General features: G+C 36.8%; 5 protein-coding genes across 5 annotated transcripts; 1 reads left to right on the top strand and 4 right to left on the bottom strand.

Moving 5' to 3' along the window:
• The first annotated feature begins 3,662 nt into the window (after positions 1–3,662).
• On the top strand, positions 3,663–5,019 carry LOC137732559 (bZIP transcription factor 44-like). Its single transcript, XM_068471878.1, has one exon. It carries the CDS (start codon positions 4,147–4,149, stop codon positions 4,618–4,620), a length of 474 nt encoding a protein of 157 aa, XP_068327979.1. The 5' UTR covers positions 3,663–4,146; the 3' UTR covers positions 4,621–5,019.
• A 6,125-nt stretch (positions 5,020–11,144) lies between these two features.
• Positions 11,145–12,696, bottom strand: LOC137742537 (protein TIC 20-I, chloroplastic-like). The gene is made up of 3 exons (XM_068482436.1): positions 12,559–12,696; positions 12,169–12,308; positions 11,145–11,994 (listed from the first exon to the last, which is right to left on the bottom strand). The coding sequence occupies exons 2-3, from the start codon at positions 12,296–12,298 to the stop codon at positions 11,357–11,359; spliced, it is 768 nt and encodes a 255-aa protein (XP_068338537.1). The 5' UTR covers positions 12,299–12,308; positions 12,559–12,696; the 3' UTR covers positions 11,145–11,356.
• A 359-nt stretch (positions 12,697–13,055) lies between these two features.
• Positions 13,056–16,196, bottom strand: LOC137744470 (uncharacterized). Its single transcript, XM_068484278.1, has 7 exons — positions 15,727–16,196; positions 15,455–15,597; positions 14,451–14,722; positions 14,178–14,332; positions 13,802–14,064; positions 13,659–13,721; positions 13,056–13,524 (listed from the first exon to the last, which is right to left on the bottom strand). Exons 1-7 carry the CDS (start codon positions 16,007–16,009, stop codon positions 13,267–13,269), a joined length of 1,437 nt encoding a protein of 478 aa, XP_068340379.1. The 5' UTR covers positions 16,010–16,196; the 3' UTR covers positions 13,056–13,266.
• Positions 16,197–17,687: 1,491 nt separating this feature from the next.
• On the bottom strand, positions 17,688–19,672 carry LOC137710914 (peroxidase 9). The gene is made up of 4 exons (XM_068450078.1): positions 19,263–19,672; positions 18,988–19,179; positions 18,688–18,853; positions 17,688–18,245 (listed from the first exon to the last, which is right to left on the bottom strand). Exons 1-4 carry the CDS (start codon positions 19,572–19,574, stop codon positions 17,833–17,835), a joined length of 1,083 nt encoding a protein of 360 aa, XP_068306179.1. The 5' UTR covers positions 19,575–19,672; the 3' UTR covers positions 17,688–17,832.
• A 794-nt stretch (positions 19,673–20,466) lies between these two features.
• LOC137741741 (uncharacterized) lies at positions 20,467–25,190 on the bottom strand. Its single transcript, XM_068481465.1, has 13 exons — positions 24,707–25,190; positions 24,332–24,474; positions 24,083–24,199; positions 23,248–23,362; positions 22,943–23,080; positions 22,639–22,734; positions 22,428–22,541; positions 21,947–22,015; positions 21,711–21,781; positions 21,536–21,629; positions 21,058–21,186; positions 20,880–20,969; positions 20,467–20,787 (listed from the first exon to the last, which is right to left on the bottom strand). The coding sequence occupies exons 1-13, from the start codon at positions 25,094–25,096 to the stop codon at positions 20,695–20,697; spliced, it is 1,659 nt and encodes a 552-aa protein (XP_068337566.1). The 5' UTR covers positions 25,097–25,190; the 3' UTR covers positions 20,467–20,694.
• Positions 25,191–25,246: the final 56 nt, after the last annotated feature.

Below are 25,246 nucleotides of genomic sequence, written 5' to 3'. Positions count from 1 at the left end.
GATGTCATTTCAGAATCGCAATGAACATAGAGATCCTACCAACACTCACAAAGCTTTATAAGCTTCAACAAGTATGATTTATTCTCACCTGCAAGATTTTAATCTGTGTATCGCATTATCTTAAACTGGATTATGTGTGGACCGTGGCATCACTTTCGGTTCAATTTGTCACTGTCCGGAACAATTGCCAGCTTCACAGAAATGTAATAAAATAGCAAAAGATATACAAGTTGAAGGGTTACAAATAGAAAGATAACCTTATCATTACCGTAGACTGCAAAGAGGGATCATTGTAAGATCAGAAGAAAATTTTCCATGGGATTCTTGTCCTTCTCACTTTTCCTTTTTGTTCCTTTTTATATCTTTCAGTGTGGATTACTATCACACTTTTCTTACGTTACAAGTGAAGAAAGAAATGTGTCGATTAATTTGTAATAAATTAAAAAGTTAGGTCTTCACTCTGAATCAGAATAAAGCGTGAGAGACGTCAACTACATAAGCCAATAAGACTATTTGGTGCTCGATCTCTTTGCTCCCAAAGGCCACAACGAGCAGGATAAATTTTTCCTGAAACCCTAATTTATGTTCCCCTCTCTGGTGCAAACTCGTGGAGAGTGGAACCCAGCTCTCCCCCCACCATGCACCCCACTTTGTTCCTTTTTATCCTTTTCCGTGCCTCAAACTCATAGGCGCTGTACTCTCTCTCGTCTCCCGCACTATTATTGTTACTATCATTTGGTGCCCACGAGATGCAGTACACCATTATTGTCTGCAACTGCAAGCTCTCGAATATCAACCTCACCATGCATCTGTAATATTTTATCATATTAGTTGTTTTTGCATCTTCCTGTGGGTAGAAAGATAAAGGTTCTTTGCCTGTGTGCACAAAACACCTAATATTTATGCAGAAAACCCACTAATTTGGTAGGGTTAGTCTCTCACCGACGAATTTTCTGATGTTTGGAACCCGAAACAAATTAAATTTATTATAATCCAAAACCTTAACCCAAACAAATATAGTTTGATCCCATGCATACATTCATTAAGCCTTGTCCTAGCTAGTGACAAATAATTCACTCATAATATCACTCATAATCTTAAGATAGAGAAAAGAACAAAAAACTATTTTCGGATTACATCCAAGAAATTGCCCTTTGATCAATACCTAGAGGCACTGCAGACTGCACTAGATCGATCTTGTAAACATTATTACATTACATTCAAGATTTTGGGGACCCCAGTCTAGGAATTAATAAACAAAGTCAAAGGAGATTATTGTCGAATATTGTAGAGGAAGCATTGAGATTACTGTGTTTGTTCGTCAAATAATGATTAATTAGTAGTTAAACACACATAAGTATACTCTACGAAAAGCACTAATATAGGAATATATATTAACATCTGAGCCGACTTCTATTTTCTAATAAAATAGGCGGCTCCAATGGTAGAAACGATGCACTAGCAGAAAAATTCGGAAAGACATTAAGAATGGAATAGTGAATCGATGGTATGCCTAGTAAATTTCAGATTTGAGTTTAGGTGGTGCAACATATTTGGATGCTCCCTTGGCATCTTAAACTTATCATAGAGGATGTTAAATGGTTGGCTTCTGGATTTTAGCATATCAATTGAAAGCATATTTACAGGGAAGCAAATTTCATGACGAACACATTAGCTCATATAGGCCTCATTGTTGCCAACCCTCATTTTTGAGATTATTGTCTTTCATTTTCAGCTATGGAGACCATAAATTTTGAGTGTATTGGAAACGGTTGTATTAGACCATCTTCAAAGGAAATTTCAAATTATAAGAGTCAAATTACAATTGATAGTTGATGTGATAATTTGAAGTTTTATGTCAAATTTTGTATTTTTCCAACCGAATTGTTAAATGTTATTTTATTATTTAAATAGAGTTTTAAATGGTTGTATTTGTTAAAAAATGTTGAAACAAAATTTTCTGTGGTTGAAATGTTAGTGGAATAAGGGATCCACTATTAAAATGAATTAAAAATAAATTTAATATTGATGTTAAACTTGACTCTAAATCACAAAGTCTTCAAATTCAGTTAGCAAATAACACTTCGGTTGAATAGACTTTTGATATCAAATATGCACAGTAACATTCCACTAGAATTTTTGATATCTCTTTTAGAAATGTTCTTAAAGGTTTTAAGTTTAATAAATTTCTTCAAAAAAAAAAAAAAAAAAATATCAGATTTGCGTCCAACATAAAATAATTTAAATGACGATATTGTCCTTACTCTACTACTTTTATACCACCTTCATCCCTGGGATTCCGTCTGCTGCATTCAGGCGTCACGTTCCATTTTATATCAATAAAAAGGGCATAACTTCTCATGCTTACGAACTGTTAGCGAAACGGTTAAATCTGGTGGTACTTAACGGTGAAAGAGAGGGTAAAAATCATCGTTTATTTTCTTATATCAATAAGCGTAATCTCCAAGAATAAATTATACAAGTTGAAAACCTTCTCGTTAATAATGAATGAAATAAAATTGACGATTTTATCATAAGATCATTGCTTGCTTTCTTTCTGTTCAACATAAAAATGAATTAAATAATATTTTATAAAATTAATTTATTAAGGATTCATCATAAGATTACTTGTTATTATAACTGTCTCTTTGTTCGATGCAAAAAAAATCTTTAAATTAAATAATATTTTATAAACTAATCTTTAAAATCTTAACTACATTGATAAAATTTTCTTTGTCCACCAAAAAAGAGTAAAAAAATAATTTTGTCTTCTATCACAAAACAAAATCAGTATAGTAAATTTACACAAACTAAATTTTACAGTTTTTTTTCAAAACCTCACCCAAAGGTGGTTCTATCATCCTCTAATTTTGAAGGGAAAAAAAAAAAAACTTCTCTCTCTAAGACCATCTCCAATGGTTGAGCTAAAAGCCAAATATTTTAGCCCGAAAAATTTAGCTTTTAGCCCAGAAACAACTTTTCTGCTCCAACCGTTCTAACCTAAAATTTTAACCTAGGATTATTAAAGAATGAACTTAGACTATTTTTTTTTGTTAAATTAAATTTAAAAAATAAATAAATATGTGGACTATCGTAAATTAATTTTATAAACATTTTAATCTAAAAAAATTTAAATTCCGATAAATATTGGGTGGAATCCACTCTGATTTCTGGGCTAAATATTGGGGGGAATTTGGCATTGGTTTAACATTTAGCATTTAGCCCTAATTTTCCCCTTGGGTTGGAGTGGGTTTGGGAGAAAATTTTGGGGCTAATTTGGCTTTTAGCCTACCATTGGAGTTGGTCTAATCCACATTGAAAAAAAAATTTAAAAAAAAAAAGAAGAAAGGAAAACCGGTCAGTAAAATTTATAAAAAAATAATTTATGGTGTCACTGCCCACCAGCTGGAATTGGACAGTTGTGGAAATTTCTTACACACTTCACATGCCTTATCAGTCTCCCCACCAACCCCTCGATTTGTAGAAGAATGGTTGGAGGAGATTCCAAGGCCCTTTACTTTTTCAACCTTTTTTTTTTCCTAATTTTCTTCATTTTTTTAATCTAATTTCCAATTTCTTTCGGTTTTCTTTTGGGATTTTTTATTGCATTTTCCTTCTATAAATTGACCCCACCATTCCTTCACTAACCTCTTCCTCTTTCCTTCTCTCCCTCCTCTTTATTTTACGTATCGTAGTCTGAGGCTCTGAGATTAAATTCTCCTTCTGTGTTCTTTGTTTTTCTCAAGGGCTCTGTTGGTTTTGTTTTTTTTTTTTTTTTTCCAGCAATTACTGGGTGTTTTTTGCTTTATTTTGGGTGTTGATTTCTGGGTTTTTGCCGTTATATCTTGGGTCTTTGTGTTTCCGCTGAAAATCTGGAAATATAAATGCTGAAAATCTGGATCTTGATGTTTGAGATTAATGTCGCCAGTTCTCAGTGAAATCCTCCGTTCCGGGTTTATGGTAGATTCCTCCCTCCGGCGCAGAACCCACCTTGTCCAATCTTTCTCCGTCATCTTCCTCTACTGGTTTTATGTTTTCTCAGAAATTAGCTCCCTAAGATATACCTAGATTATATCTATTCGTGTATAATTATCTGAATAATTTAGTATTTAATCTAAGTTTTTATATAAGTCTTCATATATTTCTATGGCTTCTTCAAGCGGAAATTCCTCTGGTTCCGCTCAGCTTCAGAACTCTGCCTCTGAAGGGGATCTGCATCGTCCGGTGGATCAAAGAAAGAGAAAACGGATGCAATCGAACCGCGAATCGGCGCGGCGGTCGCGGATGCGGAAGCAGCAGCACCTGGACGATCTGATGGCGCAGGTCGCCCAGCTGCGTAAGGAGAACAACCAAATCCTGACCAGCATAAACATCACCACCCAGCACTTCATGAATGTCGAGTCGGAAAACTCGGTCTTGAAAGCGCAGATGGGGGAGCTCAGCCAGAGACTGGAGTCCCTCGACGAGATCCTCGGTTACATCAACGGCGGCGTCGGCCACGGCGGAGGCTTTGAAACCACCCCTGTTGCCGATCACAACAGTTTAATAAACCCTTGGAATATGCTTCATGTGAACCAACCAATCATGGCCACTGCTGACATGCTTCACCAATACTATTAATTAATCAAAGGCCATGATGACAACAAAAAAAATTTATACCCACCGGAAATGTCACTTCAGCGGTATTCTGAAACCATTAACGTATAGTTATGTGTTTTAGTTATTTTATTCAGTAAGATGTAATTGGTTTTGAATACCGTCACAGTGACGTCGGTTATTAGTGGTTGGTCAAAGTCTCAAAAGAGTGGAGAGGAAGAGAACAACTCGTTTTTGTTTTTGTAATCAGATATTAATATTAGAAGCCAAAATATGATCACTGTGATGGAGAAGGGCAAAAGTGAGAGGCCCACGGAGAAGTGGGTTCTGGAATTTGTAATGTGTATTATGGTGTGAAGGCTAAAATTATCGATGTAAATTTCTATATTAATATTAAATGAGTTGCCGACTGTTTGTGTACTATTTTTATTTTATTTTTCTTGTTTTTGTTTGAATATTTGTGGTACTTTTGACTTGTTAATCAACACTCAAAATGTCTGACAATATCTAAATTGAAAGATCACGCCCGAGTGTTGGTTGCTTTCAGAGAGTTGGTTGCAAGTTGAAACAAGTAATTATTACACTTCCACAAGTTATTTGGTTCGTCCAATAAGAGTAGATAACGCTTTATGACAGTTGTTGTAATGGCGAAATGTAATTACGTTTAGGCATTAAAATGGAAGTTTGATCCTTATCAGTTTTCTTTTTCCTTTAATAATTAATAATTTAAACTAATAACGCTATCGTTTGTGTAAGAAAATTTAATTACTTGAATTTCAATAAATTTCTTTGATTAGTTTTCTTTGACACAAAATAACTCAATTAGGAAATAAAAATAATAATAACTCAATTAGGTTAGTCCTCCAACAATTGATAATGTTAATGTGAATAATATTTGACCATCTTTACTATCTAAAGTAGTACCTTTCTCCACATTTTGGTTAAGACTAATACCATAAAATAAGGCTTTTTTAAAAGCCTTATTTATACGGTAGCTTTTATAAAAATTCATTCAAATTAAACTTTTTTTTTTAAATTATTCTGAGTGAATTTCATAGGAAACGTTTTTCAATTAATTGTGAGATGGTCCCAAATAATTGATTAGAATCGTGTTAAGTTACTAATTGTGCACATGTGAGCACTCCTGCATAAATGCATGTATATAAGTATAAGAGTGAGATTTGATACATTTTCGTATTAACGTTTCAAACTGTTCATACAAAACTTGAGTTTTTTTTTTTTATAGTATTTCTTAAATTGCAAGTATACGTATAAAAGATTCCAAAAGGGAAAATAAATGGAGAACTTGTGGTTGTCGCCATGTTATCTTCCTTAAGACAAGAAAGATATGCTTTGCTTCGTATTAAATGAATTTTCATATTTATTTGGTCCCTCATTGGGTCCATCATTTTATAAAACATCAAATTCCTCCAACGTTCAAATACTTGCGGTGGAGATTCAAATAAATGTTTTCTTTTGGCTTGTTTTGAATTATTTATTTGGTATTTCTAAATATTTTTATGAATTTCTCATATTTATTTTACTGCGCTTCTCGATTTTATATATATATATATATATGTGTGTGTTAATAATATGACAAATAATATATCATAGGAGACAAAATGTCCTCTTTTCCATGTTTGGATGTTGTGCCAATCGGTGATGGTTATTAGCTCCAATTTGATTATTTGAAGAGAAGAGATCATCTTCATACCTCTTTCATCAAGGTCATCGGATCAAGTAATTTAGATTTTTAAAATTTCATTCAACGGCTAAAATTTATTATAACTTTAAAAGATCAAAACAGGTGAACCGTTAGATAAAATTTCAAATGTCCAGATCACTTGATTCGGTGATCTTAATGAAAGAGGTATGAAGAGGATCTCTTCTCATTTGACCAATGATTTTGCCTTGGTTCATTGTATTTTGTGATTTAGATTTCTTCTAAAAGATCTAAACACTTGCATGTCGATATTGCTTCCACCAAGGAATCTAGATTTGAATAAATGAAATTATAAGATAAAAAATTATATAAATTTTACATGTTAAAAAAATATGTAAACGACATATAATTGGTAGATTAATATTTTTATGAATTTCTCATATGATTTGGATCCTTTCCGGATCCCCTCTTTGGGGATCCCGGGGATCAAGGCACAATGACCGTTCATCAAAGATCGTGCGGTCACAATTAAATGCTTTTTATATTTTTAAAAGTAAAGCAATCTCGTTTTGCGTAAAAAACATTTAATTATGACCGCACGATCTTTAATGAACGATTCTTGTATCGTGATCCCCAGGATTCCCACGGAAGGCATCCGGAGAGGATCCAAATCCTTTCTCATATGTATTTTACTGCTCTGTTCTCGGTGATATATATATATATATGTATGTATGTATGTATGTATGTATGTATGTATGTATATGTTAATAATATATCATAGGAGACAAAATGTCCTCTTTTCCATGTTTGGATGTTGCGCCAATCGGTGCTGGCTATTAGCTCCAATTTGATTATTTGATCGAAGTGATCCTCTTCGTATCTCTTTCATCAAGGTCATCGGATCAAGTAATTTAAATTTTTGAAATTTCATCAAACGGTTAAAAATTATTATAGCTTTAAATGGTCAAAACAGATGAACCGTTTGATGAAATTTTAAAAACCCGGATCATTTAATCCGGTAATCTTGGTAGAAGAAATCCGAAGAGGATCTCTTCTCATTTGACTAATGATTTTGCCTTGGTTCATTGTATTTTGTGATTTAGATTTCTGCTAAAAGATCTAGACACTTGCACGTCGATATTGCTTCCACCCAATCAGGAATCTAGGTTTGAATAAATGAAATTATCAGATAAAAAATTATATAATTTTTACGTGTTAAAAAAAGAAAAAGTAAACGACGTATAATTGGTAGATTAATAACACAAGATAAGAGTGTGATCTTGCTACTAATGATACAAAGCATGAATGAACTATTTCTTTACTATCTAGGTAATTAGATCATATTGATGAGGGTATTACCTAGAATATTAGATTATTAATCAATGTTATATTCTAGCTGTATAACATTTTAACTTTGATGTTCATCCGTATATACTATAAATTTTGAACGGATAACACCCACGTAATTTACCTATACTTTTCCACTAAAAAATTCCTCGTAATCATGGTGCTCCTATAACCTCAACAAAGTGTGATTGGAGCAAAATATAAAATGGAGGGACAACATCGGAATTGGAGGTAGGCAAAGTAAGAACTTCAAACTCTAGCATATGCTAGATTTTTCAGAATCAAGAAGGAAAACCCAGATTCTTTTCTTTCTGCTCGATTCAGATGGGGTTGACGTGGAATGTCCCTCTTGTTTTATTTTAATTTATTAGACACTTGATTATCCACGTAATTTCTACATATATCAAAATATCTAAATAGCGTGTGCGATGGAACTTCTTTTCCTTGGTCCTTCCATTAATTAATTTTATAGAAAAAGATAACAAGAAAAGTAAGACGACGAGAGGGAAGGAGCTTTCTTCCTTTCGATTTAACCAAGATAAAACCAGTAGTAATTAACTTTAATTTTAAGCTCTATATATGTATATAGTATTGTAATTTCACAAGCATATAACTACAATTTAATGATATATTTTTTTCACTTAATTAGGAGAATTAGTTTGAATATCGTAGATAACGAGTTCGATACTAAATTTTGTAACTGATCATAGTATAACTGAATCAAAGTTCTCATTTAATGTAAATATCGTAGTATTGAAAAGAAGAAAAAAAAATCATATTAGTAAATAGTAACGAAATTACGTAGGGTCATTGAAGGAAGTTGGTCAATTAGGTGGACAATATATTTAACAATGGTGGAATATTATCTTAGAAAAAGAGGAAGTAGAAAAGGATGATGAAATCATTTGTCACGCCTTCGCTGTATAATGTTGTAATTAATTAAGTTTAAACAAGAAGACGATGAAAGCATCTTTTTATTAGCAGCCATTAATTAAAAGCCACTGGTGATTATCATTTTCTCCATCATATTTGATGACTTTTGGTGTAGTGGGAAGCCAGTTATTTATATAAATAAATGGCTTATTGTTTTTGAACAGAGGTTAGTGATCATCTAATTGTAAGCAAAGGGTTTTGGGTCGTTGTTTACATTTTAAAGTAAATAGTTAATTACAACAAGAAACAAGCTAGGGCAGATTATAATGACTAATCTACGTTACATAGATTTCCTCCAGAAAAAAGAAATCCTTAGTTGGGTATGACAAATATAATGAGCCGTTTTTAACATTCGAAAACAGTCAACCTTCACTTTCTGTATTGAGAGAAAACGTGAACAACTAAACTTATTATATTTCATAAATAAAAACGTGTTGCTCACGTAATGAGATGATCGTAAATGTAAAAGAAAAAACATATACATGTTTTAAGATTTCTCTAGTGTAGCCAATATTCAAACGATCGTAGTCAATAACTTGAGTGGAACCACGAGCTGGTGGCCCAGTAGTAAATGACGGATTGCGATGCTTCCTTTAAACTAAAAACTGGAGGTCTCGGGTTTGAAACTCACTGCTGGTGTGGAAGCTAGACTTGTGACCAAGAGGAGGTTGAAATGCCTCTATAAGTCTTCATGGCCTCGAAAAATGATAGATAACCGTGACTTGTCACCTGTTGTCCCCCTTTTGATTTTTTTTCTTTTTTAAATAACTGGAGTGGTTGATGTAAATTGAGTTTATCGAAGTTAGGTTTTACAATATGTGATATAAAATCCACCCATACCTTTCCAAACCAACCCTTACGAACTTCCATTCCATTTGATATTTTTAAGGAAGTTTTAACGAAACACTCTCGGTATTGTTCACTTTAACGAAAAAAATCACATTTTTACCTTTTCCTGGTACTATTTACTACATATTTATTTGTCATTTTTCATTAAACTAAAGTTTTTTTTTTAGACTTTTCGTTAGTTTTCTTTATTTTTAACCCATTAAATTAATGGCGGTGTCTAGAAAATTTTGATCATTGGATCGAATAGATTGAAAAATATCAATAGATAAGAATCAACAAGAGTGCGTGAGAAGTAAAAAAAGATGTGTGAATAACACTATTCAAACTAATTTGATGACAATGAAGTAGGGGCCACCTCTCCAACGTAAGATTTGGTTTTATTGTTTTTTTTTTCTTCGGTTTATATGCTTTTTGGAAAGGCAATATTTCTACTCATCATGCTCACCATTACTGTTAGATGAGTTTAACAACACAAATTTTAAATTTTAAATTTATATAGCGGTGATAAATAAGACAATGAGTATTACTACCAACAGAGAGTAGTGAATAAAAAATGCAGTATGTTGAAAATGGATTGCAACTAGCAAGCATGAAGGGCAACACAAAAAAAACGGTGCTGTGATGTGAGATTAATAACGACATGCATCTTATCTTAGGGAGTCGGGGACAATGTTAATTCAACAAAATTTTAATAGGTTGATGTTTACATCTTTGAAGTCATCGACACTATTCTATGTAAGTGTGTAGGGTTTTCTTATCTACAAAGTAGAAACATCGTTTTAGGTTGGAATATCGCGCATGATACTTTGTTTTCCCGTTGGGGAGAGGACGACAATGGAGCCTTCATCATCCATTTGCTAATTAATTAAATAAATTTAATGAATTTCATTCAAATACTATATTAAGATATTCCCCTATAATACTCCAAGTGCTAATGAAACTATTTTAGTGAAATTTAACTGTCTTAATTCCCGGGCGATCGCGCCCTAACCATGACAAGAAATTCTATGCACACAAGATGTTACGGATATGTTATCTCAAGCGGATTCATAATTTCTATACGTGAAAGTTAAAAGCACATAGTAATGAATGATCGGGTTGAGATACATGACTTATATAATATGAGGTGGGTCATGTAATGGTTCTCTTTAGCCAAAATGATCATAAGACTGGCATAACTCATCGCATTGGTCGCTGAGATTTAAAAATCGATAGAAGTGGTCACTGAAATTGTCCACCGTTAATCATTTGATCATTCCGTGAAAAAACTCCGTTGAATTGAGAGCATTTTTGTCAAATCAAACCCTCCAGTTGAACTAGTGGTTTCGTCAAATTAACCTTTTTATTTTTTTCACAAAATGGTCAAAACGATTGACAGTCGATAATCTTAGAGATCATATCTATTGATTTTAATACTTATAAAGCAAAGTGAGGAGTTACGACAAGATAGAAATTGAGTTGTATTTGAATGAAATGGGGAGGTAAAGCTAGCTAGGTCAACCCAACCCTATCCTAATTAAAAAAATAAAATTAAGGTCAAGTTGGGTTCATGCGGGTTTTAAGTTCATTCTAACTCACCCGATCAATTTAAAAATCAGATTGAGTATGGACGAATTCAAGTTGTCTCAACCCGAAGTTGTACCCTTGCCATTGCATCCCAGGTGCAAATGAATTTCTCTGCCCCAACCAACCATACATAATATCAGAATGCAAATCAGCCCAAACCCACCCTCCCACAGAAATGAAAAAGAAAAGGAAATCCAAATGGGCATAAAATTATAATCCAAATGGGCACAAAGCCAGCTGATTCAATTACAACACTTACACAAATGCTGCTTTAACAAAAACTAATTTCGGATTTTCGAAAATAAATACTTCGGCTAACAAGTTTTCACCTCGTACAACAAATTCCAAACAATGCAACGACAACATTCTTTAAGAGTTTCTCTTCTGCTTTCGTTCGCTCTATTAGTCATATGGAATTTGAATATACGCAGCATCGCAGACGAAGGGGATATCAGCGTACATGCCAGCAAGAGCACAACGTATCGCTTCCAACACGGTGAAAAGGTAAGCAAATGCAATGGCCGTCCAAAAGTGCATCCCAACCTTACCCCAGTACACAGCAAGCGGCATCCAACGGCTCACAGTCCCTATCACCTGCAAGGCAATTTCCAACAGCATGCCCATCACCACATGAAATCTGAAGAAATGAGGCCATTCCTTTCTCCTCACAACTCCCAGATATGCAACGAAGAAGTATGCCATCAAGAACCAGCTGGGCAACCTCCCAATGGCTCCGAGGAAAGGGTATGTTAAGAATTCAAAGTCCTCCAGGAAAGGGTGTAGATGATACGCTGTCTCAGCATACATCCATGTCTCGTGTAGGGGCATCAAATAGGGGAGACAGGCTAACGTCCTCCACCACCACTTTGGCTTCTTAGTCATGGGAGGGAACCGAAAACTGTACGGAACATCCTTAGATGCTTGAGGGGCCATACGAGATTTGCATCCTCTTTGCAATGCGGGGATTGTACGTAACAAGCTACCGTGATCCCCACTTAAAAATGGGCTTGATGCAGCACAAGGGTTCAGAGGTGGCATAACTACAACAAAAACAATGTCGAATCAAAACCATGACTCGACTCATCATATGGATTGGCAAATGGTCCGTCAAATTCCAATTGAGCAGATAAACAGATAGGATTGAGAACTACATAATCGCATACCGGAATTAAACAATCAGGACATTCACAATGCAATATACAACCGCAACTTACCTTCCTGCCGAGCTCTCAACGAACTGACGCATGGAAAAGCAGCCGCCTTAGTTCGAAAACATGGAGCACATGACACCCCGAAATTCACAGAACTGCACCCGGCGGGCATGGGGCATCCATTCGGAATCATTGCCAAGTACCTGATTACATAAAACCCAATTTCACAAGTGGAAAACGTAATCCAGATAAAGGGATATGATTTTTCTCCAATTTCTACAATTACTAATTTACAATGCAGCCTAGTAAACGCAAAACATGCAGAAATCTATCAGCTTGGAATAAGGAATAAGATATGAACCCTAAATTTAGTTCCAGGAAAAAACAGAGAAATGAAATTATGTGCTAACCCAAAGCCCTAATTTCATATGATAAATGAGGAAAAGAGATTACCAGAGCCGCAGCACCCGCTTAAGATTGCGCAACTTCAATCGAATTTTTTAGGGTTTTCCGATTAATTTCTTGTTGCTGTTGTTAGAGATGAGACACTGTATCTTGTTCTCAAGGGTGAAGATTGATGAGAGAGAGAAAGCAACGAGCCGGATAGAGAAACAAACACTGAGGCTGACGGCCCGGGCTGTGGATCAGGACAAACCCGGCCCGTTTGGTGATGATGCGGGTTATTCATAAAGCCGTATTTTTACTTGGGTCAGTTGGGCTCAGTGTAGCCCAAACGCTCTGTGACGACTTTTGTGCGTAAACCTTAGCACGTGGATATTGTGCGTAACAGCACGTGGACACTTCTCATTAGGTGATGCGAGAGCACATGCACAGTAAGACTCTTTTTAGGTCATAGGAAAACTAACTAAAAATGAACAATGCTGGAAGTATTTCGTTAAAACTCTTTTTTTTTTTTTTTTTTTTTTTTACGTCTAATGTTCGAAACACACTGAAAAATGACTCCGTCATCACTTTCATAACATTTCATACGCAAACAAATTTACATTATACAAAATTATATGTATACACCATTGATGAATTCGAATTCAATGTCAAAGATCTTCTCTAGATTTTGATTTCCTGGTATCCATATCACTTTCTATTAAATTGACCTAATCTACCACATATGATACAAAACGAATCGCAAAAGTGTCCTGCAAGTTAAGAATCGGAGCGGCTCTTTGCTTTCTGCAACACCTCCCTTAGAACCGAAGCCATCCTCTGTGCCATGTGCGGTTCCAAAAATCTTTCCTTCACTCTCTCGTAACCTTTCTTGCCCATTGTCAACCTCCTCTCTACATGCGTCGCCAATTTCACAATGTTACTTGTCAGTGATGCCGTACCTTCTTTACCCACAGGATGCAGCAGCCCTGTCGTGCCATTCACGACAATCTCCATGGTGCCCCCAGCTGCTGTGCCCTGGAGCCGCTCAAATGAATTCGAGAACACGATTAATTGGAAAGTAAGATCCGAGAAATTAAGATAAAGAGATCTAAATGACTAGTAGATGATGCATCGGAAAACGAAGTACAGTTGTGTAGTAAAGGAAATACCAGCACAGGCAGCTGAAAAGCCATTGCTTCAATAGTTATCCTTCCAAAGCACTCTCCTCGGGCCTGCACATGATTACAGAGTTAAGCTTCTTATGTGATGATGCACGAACCAAAACCTGAATAGAACACTTATTCCATTGTACCTGAGAATTCTGAACAAGAACATCAATGGATGCCAGATACGGAGCTACAGTAAGGGTTTTATTCACGAAGTGAACATGATCCTGAATCTTTTTCTCTATCACATAGTTGCGCAGTTCTGATTCATATTTTGTCTGCTTACTCATATCACTTCCCACTACTACTGCATGCATAGATGGCACCTGCAATTTCTTCTCCTTGATAATTTGCAGACTTTCATAAAAGGAACGAAGAAATAGATCCTGACCTTTTCCACGCGAAACACCTGCAGGTTTACCACACATGGTCCTTTAGATTTGCAAAGATAAACAAAGAACAATACTGGAAACTTATTACAGAGGTTTAGTTGCAGGAATTCAAATAACAAAGAAAGCATACTATTAACGATGGCAAAGAGTAGATCTTCATTTCGAACTCCAAGAGACTCTCGGACATGCTCACGAAGAACCCTCCTGGATACACTATCTTCAGCGATTTCCATTAGCTCCTTGCTATTTCCAAGGTGAACAACATAGGTTTCAGGCATTTTGATCCTACAGAGGGCAAACGAAACATATCATCCACAAATGATAACACAGCTTTCCAGAATAAGTATGAATGAATGATAGAATATGATGCATGCGATTTTATGCATCGTATCATTCTTCTTACCCTAAACGTTCCCGAGTCCTATTCTGCCAATATTCTGCCGTTGTATGTGAATCAATCATGGCACCTGCAACGAAAGGGAGGTGCTTAACATACTCCACTTTGAAATAATGCCCTCGCATTTCATGAATCCACCACAACACCTTTGGAAGAACACGAGGAACATTTTCCTTCAGAACAGCATCCAACCATTTTCCAGCAACAGCAGTATTTAAAACAACCAAATCAGCCTTAAGAGCTGTATCTATAGCTTTTTGACCCTTTGCGGGGAAGACCTAACAAGCATTGGAAAACACAAAATTAGAAAGGCACCAGTACAGGGACACCCAAGAAACAAAGAACTATATTCATAGTAACGGATGCTTCTCCCTGATTACACAACAATAGTAGAAAAAACAGAAAACGAGATCAAGAGGAGTGGGCAGTTAAGATTTTGCAAGCAGACTCATATAGGAAATTTTGATTCCAAACGTTCAACCCCAGATGGAGGCATCAACTCTTTTTCATTGACATACCGGCTCCATTGCACATCAGAGGGCAAAGGACATGACTTTTGAGCAACTTGATCCGTTAGCAAAACTTTTACACCTGACGGTCCAATTTTCCAGCCACATTTGTTATGATCAATCGAAAAACTACCATCTTAGTGACAGCAGAACTACAGCTCCACAATCCAGTATGCACAACTTGTACTCAATCGTTTACGAGTAACAACATCCCCCACCCAAAACAAAAACATAAGATAAAAGTTTATTGTTTGAAAAATTTCGGTCACTCCAACTCGAATGCCAACAAAAAACCGTAATATAAATGCAATATATATTTTTAATTCCAAATTGCAAAACTCCTATGAAACCTAATACATATTTTTCGTATCGTATCCGTAGACCAATTTTGAGCAGCCAAGCAATGCCAGAGCATAAAGCACAAGTGAGCATATATTCGCAATGTAATGTTCGAACAAAAATTGATTAGAAATTGAAGTAATGTAGAGAAAGAGATGTCACCTGTACTCCCCGGTCCAGCATTTTGTTCTCCAAACTGTAAACCACCTCGCCGTCCTCCTCCGCCTTCTGGTTCGTTATCCAAACAACCTCCGCCCCCACTCCTCTCAGCAAGAACGCCAGCTCCATCAGCAACAATGGACCTCCTGTTCCATTTTTTTTTTACAGTTAAAAAAAGAGGGAAAATAAAATAAAATCGAAAAGATAAGAAGCTTTTTCAATTTCCCATTTTTACTTTTGCTTTACGATTTTCCGAGAAAATTAAAGATTTTTACCGGAAAGGGAGAGCTCGTGGGAGACCAAGAGAACCAGCTTGGACTTCATAAAATCCAGAGGGTTCGGTCCGCCGGTCCCCGCGGCTCGACCGGCGGCGGAGTGGACCACCTCGGCGGTTCTATCACCTCCATCACCGAAACGACCACCAGTGTTCGCGCTGCACGAATCGAACGCAGTTCTCATAAAGAAAACCATGGCGGTGGAGAGTGAAAACAGTGCCAGAACCAGCAACGACCATTTCTTCTTCTGCACTCCCATCCATGGATTCGCCGGCTTCCCCATCAGTCTCTTACGATTGCATGAATGAATTTCATATGCTGTGAGTTTCGGATTCGGGGATTTGCATGCTCCGATCTGGAACGGCAAGAACAACAATGGCGAAGAATCGAAGAAGATTAAATCTGAGAAATTTTTAATTGCAGTAGTAGTTGAATTTTGTTAATAATTTAGCAGCGGGTGGGTCTGTGGGCTCGACACGGCGACAGAGCCCCACAGGGCTTTTGGACTTAAAAGTTACGCCCGCATCTTTATTGCTTCTTTTGGGCTAACCATTTCTTGGGCTTCCCGTTCACGCTCATGTTTTTTTCCATTTTTTTTTTGGGGGGTGGGGCCCAAATAATAGGGTTTAATCTGTTAAGATCAAACTCTTGAATGTTATTTGATAGTATAACTTGTTTGAAAGTGCTTTTAAAATAAATAAAAAAAGGTTTTTGAAAATAATTTTTAGATCAATCTTTAGTAAAAATCTAATTACGTCTTGGAAAAGAGTTTTAGAACACAAAATCAATTTCACCTAAATTTAGTCATTTTGAAAGTACTTCCAAACGAGCTCTAAAATGAATTGAGGCTACAATACTATGAAGCGGTGAATATTGTCCGCTGTTAAAATTGAATCAAAGGGTTCAAAGTGGCATAATGATTTAAGTTGAATGCTCTTTCGAAACTCTATTTCTAAAACAAGAATAAAATACGAAGTTATAAAATATTTTCAGAAGTCTAAAAAAATATCATATTTGACCATTTCTTCAAAATAACGCATCACACATGGTTTCTTCATATTTCTAAAAACCTTTTTCTGTTGATTTTACGCTTGTTTAACTGCTCCATGATTTGGATCACTCGTTGTTCTACATCATGTACTGCCACCTTTCCTCATCACTTAAGCTAATTTTAAGAACTTCGCTTTGAAACTTTAGGATTTTAAGCGGTTGTTATCAACAACGATATTTTTAAAATATCAATAACAATTTTTTTACAAAAGTCGTATCGCAAATTAGAGACGATTAATGCATATTTTCAAAGTTTTAGAACTTGATGGATAAGTTTTTTTTCTTAATTTAATATGTTTAAGAGGAATTAGAGAAAGAGTAGGAACAAAAGAAAAGAAGAAAGAGGAAGCAAAGGTAATTAGCAAAAAGAACTTTAGCACATTTCACCATCAAGCGTGCAAAGCCACGTGAAAAGTTGTCCATTGTGAATGGACAAGGAATCATACTTTGGTTTTTGTTTAAAAAAGAATATGTATGTTCCTGGGAAAGGCATCAACCATCAAGAAAGAAAAGTACAAATGATCAAGATATGTGTTTTACTTTGCGTTTTTCTGGAAAATTTGCGGCATTAAAGCTAAAAAAGCCCTTGAGAAATTAAAAAGGGAAGTTAAGAAAGTGCTTAATACTAGGAAATTCTTCATAATTTGTTTCCAAAAACATTAAAAAGCTACAAACCAAAAAGTCTTTAATTAGTTTAAGCACACAGAAATCGACTTAGCTAGTTAATTACTTGATTAATGCGCGGCAGTTCTTTCTACTGAGCTCGTTGTTTCTATGCACCATGTTTACGTGATATATGATCCTGATTTTTTCTAAGAACCCTACGTGTTTAGGGTTTAGTTCGTGATTAGGGTTTCATCCATTTAATTATGTATGCTTTTTGGAAAAAGAAAATGTTTAATACTAGATACTTGGCCCTTGCTTCATCATGCTTATTTAAAAGGTACCACACAAGTTTAGTTTACAAGAATTGAAGGTTACAACTTGCAAACAAAACAGTCCTTAATTAATTAGTTCAAACACACCGAAATCAACTTTAATTAGCTAGTTAATTACTTAATTAACGTGACGACAGTTCTTTCGGACTTCGCCCTTTAATCCAGTGAGAAGATTAATGTTCCCCATCTTAACCATGGACTGAGCAAACTGCTGAAAGAATAAGCGCTCATTGTCTGCATAGGTTTTCACCAGCTCAGCTGCCTTCCTTCCATTCCCAGTTAGAAGCACTTGGTCTGACGTGAGAAGTCCTTTTCCCATAAGTAGAAGCTGGAAGTAGGTGTTGTCGAACCTTGCAGGGGAAGCAAAGTCCAAGGGAGTGATGTTGTTATCGCCACCTCTACTAGGGCAAACTGATTTCAGACCAAAGTAGTAACTTCTTTCTAAAGTCGAGTCCGGTTGGTCGTTCCCGTTTTGGTTGTACAGCCTCCTCTTGAACGTGGAACACTTTGCAACCCCAATTGTATGCCCTCCTGCATTGATATAAAAGAATAATAATAATACCTATGTGTTCAACTTAAAGTTATGCCGCATTTAGACTATTGTGATTTGTGAAACAAGTTAGTTTTACTGTACGAATGATAGTGTCACATCGTAACAAAAAACCAAAATGTTTCACTTTCTCATAACCATCTATCAATTTGCCCCTCAACTTTCAGTTTGTTTCCGAGCTCCTTTAGGCTTGAATTTGTGCCTAATCGTCAAATTCATCAAATTTTCTATTAATTGGATAAAAATAACCCTCAATTTCATGGGAAATCAACATATTTGACGACATGGGACAAATTAATACGGTTAAAATAAGAATAGAAAGCTCAAAACTAACTTGAAAGTTGAAGGGAAAATTGGAATATGTCCCAAGTTGAGAGAACCCCTTAAATAATATGATTACAAAAGAGAAAATTGATTGGGTACCTGAGAGGGCAACTAAGTCAGTTTCATCAAGACCTTGACGCTTGAAGGCGGTTATTAGGGTTGAGAGATTGGATCTTGATGATGGAATGTTGCTGTTTGAGCTTTTTACACTAGCAGTTTTGGAGTCCCTTCTTCCTAGTGGCAACACCCAATTAGGTCCATCGCTCTGTAATTCCATTCCACCGCATAAACCAACCAAGTTGATCACTTAATAGTAAATTAAGTAATAGTCCAGCTATGTAATATACGTTCGTTCTTTATTTATAAACCGACGTGTGGGGGTGAAATTAGTTTGCTTACTAGTACAGTGGATCCCCTAGCAGCGAGAGCGACAATGTCAGCACATGACACAGTCAAGGGACATGCTTCTTCTAGCTCGGCTTTGATCTCATCGATCACTGCAAACCCTCTCAGAGAATTCACGTTTGGAGCTGCCCCCTTTTCGCTTAATATTGTCGTGCTGTTGTCTAGTAGCACCGAGGCGTCACAACCCTGTCGTCCAATCATATCGTATTTTCAGCCTTAGCCATGCATATTTTATTGTACATATTAAAGTAATTTTGATCAAAATGAACCTGAGCAAAGCAGTCATGGAAGTGAAGCCTCAGCAAAGAGGCTGCCACCCGGGGGTCCTTCCCGATGGCCCGCTGTAGCACGGAGATGACAATGTCGTTAACCTGAGGGCACGACGAGTGGTAGAATTGTGGGAAAAGACCGTGAGAGCCACCCGCCGCATGCCCGCCACCATGATGATCAGTACTAGGTTTACTTCCCCATCGGGATCCCCATCCGAAGTTGAACCCTTCCGGGTGAGCGGCGGAGAGCGTGGCTGAGACCACCAATGTCACAACGACAATACCTAAGAAAGTTCCTCTGAAGACTGCCATTGATAATTCGAGTCCAAGGCTCTGAGTGTATGGCTTACTCTCACTGCATGGTGACTAGTTAATTTATAGAGGTGAATTAATGGAAGAAATGGAACCACTCCCCTACCAAATCCTCACTGGACCACCTACCACTCTAGATAACGAGCTATTGACATAGTCAAATTTGATATCTCTACGTGCTCGACAGTGCTTCTGGTGTCACCTGCTCCAAGGAAGAATATTTCCACGTACTTTTTATTTTTCTCTCCTTTTGGCTAAAGAGTATGCACCACTTTAATCAACCAATATGTATTATTCTCTCAAAATGGGAAAAAATTGGGGCAGGAGTGCTGCACTACGTCATTTGTAGGCCTCGCTTACAAAAGCATGTGATTGTTGAATTTTGATTCCATCAAACCTCACGATTTTTTACACGGTATGAGACCTACAATAGCAGTAATCCAAATCAATCATGCACCATGCACTACTATGAGAAAGTTTGAACACTTAATAATGCATGATAGGCTTAAAATACCAATGACTGGGCAAAAATCCCAACGCGGTTTAAATATTGGGTGTAGGGTATAGATGAAGGTGATGTATTAATTTCTTTGTGAGAATGCCATTGCAGCTAAACATGCTAAAACTGGAAAAAGTTTCAACTTTGAACCGGATACCACTGGAGCTTCAATTTTGCAGAACACGAACAACTTGACGAGATGACACCACAACAACTTGAAAATGGCGTATAAGGTTGGCACGTACATTGATTTCACGTTTCTGATTTCAGTTGCAGTGTGACTGATTCAATTGCGATGATTAGATTCGACTTCTATATGCAGAAAACCTATGTTTTGACAGTGTCTTCTGCCAGCTACGATTTGCAGGTACATCTAACAACCCACGCGGTAGCTCGTGTGAATTCGAAGAACTTAAAACAATAAGATGGATATGAAGTCAGTTACATCTGTGGTCTGTCTAGTTTAGAAGGATTTTACACTGACAGAAAACATGATACGATACATATGTACATAATAATTACAAATTTCTCTGATTTTTACCCGTCAAATTAATGAGGGGACTCGTATGATGAGCAACGAGCTCCCACATAACAGTGGATCGTCGATGAAGAAAATTGCGATCATGATATGCATAGTTGCCTCATTGGTGTTAGTAGCCTTGCATACCGCAGTGGTACGTGTGCCTTTATCAGCGTTCCTTTGTCCGTATATTCCTGTAAATATACAAAATGTTGAGAACGATTATGAAACCGAGACACACATACCAAAATGTTTAAATAAAAATCAACATCCACTGCATACTTACCGTTCTCTCCACCATTCCAACCTTATGTATGGTACTGAGGAGCTCCCCTTTCTCGAACGGGATCAAGGCTTCCACCCATACCATGGAGTCCTGTTAAGCAAAAGATTGCTTTCACTTTATAGATGTACAAACTCCACTCTTGATTATCAAAAGGAAACAGTGAAACAAGCACTCGTACCTTCAATTTTTCCTGAACTGCACTGCAGAATTCATTTATGCCCTCACCACTCAGAGCAGATATGCAAATCACATCATCTCTCTTTTCTGCTTCCAACTTTATGCTTTCAGGATTGCTAACCTTATCAACCTGCACAAAAGCAGCCGTGCATCATCACTCGTGAGTATACATTACTAGAACGAAACCTAGGACATGCCAAAATATCCCATAATAAAACATCAGTATTAATCTAAGAAGACCCATGCACACAGCACACAAACAGAACAAACACCACACATGTGAAAAAGGAATTCCCTAAGGTGATGGGGATCCTGTGCTTTACAAAGAATTTAACAGGAGACAAGAAAACGAAAAACTCTAACCACAAAATTCCCAGATATGATGAATCAGAGTTTCTTATCTCCCCACATTGCATTGTTAACTGAGACACAAAAAAATAATTAATTAATTAAAAAAAAAAAAAAAAATTTCACCGTACCTTGTTCCACACCATCAACTTTGGAATTGCGGCCACGTCTAGTTCTGACAAAACTTTCTCCACAGCTTCTATCTGTTGCTCAGCCAGTGGATGACTGAAGTTGATATCAACATCTAATAAGATAACAATGTCCGCCATCACAAATGCATCATTTTAAAGGTTTCCCAACTTGTACCTGATATCCACCACATGCACCAACAATGATGACTCTGATATCTCCTCCAGTGTTGCTCTGAAGGCAGCAACCTGTATGATGCAGTTTAGAATAAAGTAGTGAAAGACATTATCAGCTGGACTGATATTAAATTTTCATCCATAAAAACATTTTTCTTGCAGTAAAGTTGAAAATGAACAATGGAAGAGAGAGAGAGAAATGGTAGCACATTCATGAATATTGTGCAAGCATCTTACCACTGTAGTTGGTAACTTCTGAATGAAACCAACAGTATCTGTGAGAAGAAACTCTTTCCCATTCTTCGTCTGGAAGAAAATGAAAGTCTTACAACCAAATGGAAGTAAAGTAGCACAAAATTATAGTACATGAACTATAAAATTTCCAGCATAAGACGAGCACATCTACTAGAAAAAGACTAAATCATGCTACATAGACCTGATGCACAAGTACCGACGAACAGATTCGTTAATAACTAACAGATTACATGAAGTCCAAATTCTGAATTATAGGACCTAAAGTCGCTCATTGTCAGTGGAAGAATCAAAGATGGTATAGCATGTCAATCAAACTTTCATGCAACCTGAAGCCTGTTTGGTACTACATCAACAAAAAAAGTTTGCGAAAATATAATGTCTGCTTCTCTGACTATTCAATTGTTTATACCATAGATAACTCATAATCATGAAATAAGAAATTCGCTGAGTACAATCAAGCTACCTGAACCCTTCTTGTGGTTGGATCTAGGGTTGCAAATAATCGATCCTCAGCAAGGACATTGGCTCCGGTCAATTGATTTAAAAGAGTACTCTTTCCAGCATTGGTGTACCCAACCTAGTTGCCCAAAGCAGTACAGGCACAACCTCAATAACAGAAAGAAAGAATCATCCTTATAATTGTGAATTCAACAATATTTATGCTATTTACTTACCAAAGATACTACAGGGACAGGTACAGAAAGCCGCTGATTCCGGTACTGCTTTCTATGCTTTCGAACAGATTCTAGCTCCTTCTTGAGAACACCAATCTAAGCATCACAGACATGTTTACAAGTAAATTAATTCCCAGATACAAATCTTATTTTACCAAAAAGAAAAAGAAGAAACAATTAGCCTCAACTGGAATCTGTAGTTTGTAATCTACAATTGCTAAAGAACGAACCACATTTCGATGAACTTCCATCTCTATCATGCAACGAATTACTGAAATATTGACGATTTATTCAACAGGCTTACTTGAGTACGTAAGATACGCTTATCCACTTCAATTTGTTTCTCACCCATCCCCTTAACCTGTCCACCGGCTTGACGCTCAAGATGGGTCCACATTTTTGTTAGCCGAGGTAACTGGTATTCCATTTGTGCCAATGCAACCTAGAAACATCACAATCGAAAATTGTCAGCATGAAAATTGTGGAAAATATTATTTTGTTATTAAGTTATTACTAGTTAACACAACTGTACCAAGTAAGATTTTGGCGTATTTTAAAATATAACAAAACACATAATTACTAATAACTAAAAGCACAATGATTAATTGCCTGTAAAGCTGCTTCATGTGTTGCAGCCCGCTGGTTAAAAATATCCAGAATGAGGGCAGTGCGGTCACAAACTCTAACCTCTCCACCAAACGCCTTTTCCAAATTGCGCAATTGCCTAAAATAGTAGCATTCGAATAAAAAGACAAAAAAAAAAAAAAAAAAAAAAACCCTAACATTCAAAAATTGCATCAATAGGTATCTTCACCAAGAATAGTGTGTTTTCGAAGTTAAACAACGCTGATGAACAAAAGACTCATATAGCTTTCAGAATAACACCATGCTGAAAGTGTGTGGAGACATGCATACGATAAACAGTCATATTTGTAAGGTTTTACTGAGATTTAAGCAGAGAAAATCTCCATATTTCTCAAATCAATGCTAAAGCGAAGACAATTGAATTCTGGTCCAAATCATCTGGTAGGCATAGCAAATTGGTAGATACCCAAGATAGGGAGTAAGTATTGGAAAAAATAAAACTGTCCAACTCATAGAAATCAGGAAATCCTAGCTATTCTTAGCATGATATTGGGGAATCTCGTTGCTATTACTCGAACAAGCACGACACGTATGCTTGCGTATTCGTCCATGGGTCAAATTGGATATGTAATTATTGGAATAATTGTTGGAGACTCAAATGGTGGACGTGCAACCATGATAACTTATATGTTGTTCCATATCTCCATGAATCTAGGAACTTTTGCTTGCATTGTATCATTTGGTCTACGTACCGGAACTGATAACATTCGAGATTATGCAGGATTATACACAAAGGATCCTATTCTCTATAGAAGCATAAACATGCATGAAATAACTATAATATCATTATGTTTCATACCCTGCTGATAGCTCATCATCGAATATCACAGTCTCCACACCCAATGCGTTAATTGCACTCTTGATTTCTGCAACCTTGCCAGACCCAATATACGTCCTGGAGTTTGGAGAAACGAGTCTGCATTACATATAGGCATTAGGGATTGAACACAGGTGACCAAGAAGAAACAATTTAACATATGTACTAGCAAGTAGCCACTAGGTTAAAAATCAACTATACTAGCAAAGAAGCACGTCGAAAACTACCTACTTTTGATACGTGGAACCAACAACCATAAGTCCAGCAGTATCAGCTAGCTGGGTCAATTCCTTGAGTGATTCCTCCACACCAAATGAATCCGATGTACCGCGTTTGTGCTCAACACCCACAATGTAAGCTTTTTCTTCGAAAACCTGCAGAAAAAATGGCAATGAAGAAACACAAAAGAGATAGCTCAGCCTCCCCAACACCTATCAAAACAAGGAATTTTATCCCAATTTATCAAAAATAATTTTCCCCCAAACTACTCCCTTTCAATTTCGCCATAATGTAACTCTTCCCAAATCAAAATTTATATCTTCTTCTCGAGAAACAAACACAATCTCAAAACAAAACAGTAAAAAAGCAAAATGGAGTCCGACCGACCTCCCTTCCGTTCCTAAGCTTGAACCGATTATCATCGCCGCCCTCCTCCTCCTTCTTCTTCCTAACCCTAGTCGCCGGAGCTAGGGGTTTATCATCCTCCAATTTGGCGTCCGCCACTCCACCAACGACTCCGAGAACCTCTCCATTTCCGGCCTCTACAACATCAATCGACGGCGGGTCCCCCACTGACACGTCTCCCGGTTCCACAACGCCGAGGCCGGGCTGGACGGCTCTTACGACGACGAATCTAGGAGCAGTAGCATCGGAATATTGTTTTCTGAGCGCGAGAGAGAAAATCGGACGACTGAGTTTCGCGAAAGGGCGGGAAATGAGATTATCGTGGCTGAGAGGGGAGGAACGAATCAGAGAGCAGCAGAAGCATGCGCTCATGATCGGAAATTTGGTCGGAGAGAGAGGTTTCAGCTTTCCACTTCCGAAGAGTCTCTGGCTATCGTTGGCTTGCAGGGTGTTCTCTCGCGCGTTCTTTCCTACAGGCCGCAAATTGTATATACGACGTGTCGTTCTTTTCAACTTTGGAAT

This window comes from Pyrus communis, chromosome 1, assembly GCF_963583255.1.
Source record: "Pyrus communis chromosome 1, drPyrComm1.1, whole genome shotgun sequence".
NCBI classification, from domain to species: Eukaryota; Viridiplantae; Streptophyta; class Magnoliopsida; order Rosales; family Rosaceae; genus Pyrus; species Pyrus communis.
The sequence above is the reverse complement of the archived record's forward strand: the minus strand, read 5'-3'. Positions and strand labels throughout refer to the sequence as shown.

Bases quoted from the DNA above. Each gene is read 5' to 3' on its own strand.
- LOC137742537 (XM_068482436.1), bottom strand. From the start codon at position 12,298: ATGATTCCGAATGGATGCCCCATGCCCGCCGGGTGCAGTTCTGTGAAT. The intron at 11,995-12,168 runs GTAAGTTGCGGT...TTTTTGTTGTAG, and splicing joins GTTGAGAGCTCGGCAGGAAG to TTATGCCACCTCTGAACCCT.
- LOC137741741 (XM_068481465.1), bottom strand. From the start codon at position 25,096: ATGAGCGCATGCTTCTGCTGCTCTCTGATTCGTTCCTCCCCTCTCAGC. The intron at 24,200-24,331 runs GTAGGTAGTTTT...TATGTAATGCAG, and splicing joins GTTGGTTCCACGTATCAAAA to ACTCGTTTCTCCAAACTCCA. The intron at 20,970-21,057 runs GTACGAGTGCTT...TTTGCTTAACAG, and splicing joins CAGTTCAGGAAAAATTGAAG to GACTCCATGGTATGGGTGGA.
- LOC137744470 (XM_068484278.1), bottom strand. From the start codon at position 16,009: ATGGGGAAGCCGGCGAATCCATGGATGGGAGTGCAGAAGAAGAAATGG. The intron at 14,333-14,450 runs GTAAGAAGAATG...TGCCCTCTGTAG, and splicing joins AGGACTCGGGAACGTTTAGG to GATCAAAATGCCTGAAACCT. The intron at 13,722-13,801 runs GTACAATGGAAT...AATCATGTGCAG, and splicing joins TTCTTGTTCAGAATTCTCAG to GCCCGAGGAGAGTGCTTTGG.
- LOC137710914 (XM_068450078.1), bottom strand. From the start codon at position 19,574: ATGGCAGTCTTCAGAGGAACTTTCTTAGGTATTGTCGTTGTGACATTG. The intron at 19,180-19,262 runs GTTCATTTTGAT...ATTGGACGACAG, and splicing joins TCCATGACTGCTTTGCTCAG to GGTTGTGACGCCTCGGTGCT. The intron at 18,854-18,987 runs GTAAGCAAACTA...ATGGAATTACAG, and splicing joins CTAGGGGATCCACTGTACTA to AGCGATGGACCTAATTGGGT.
- LOC137732559 (XM_068471878.1), top strand. From the start codon at position 4,147: ATGGCTTCTTCAAGCGGAAATTCCTCTGGTTCCGCTCAGCTTCAGAAC.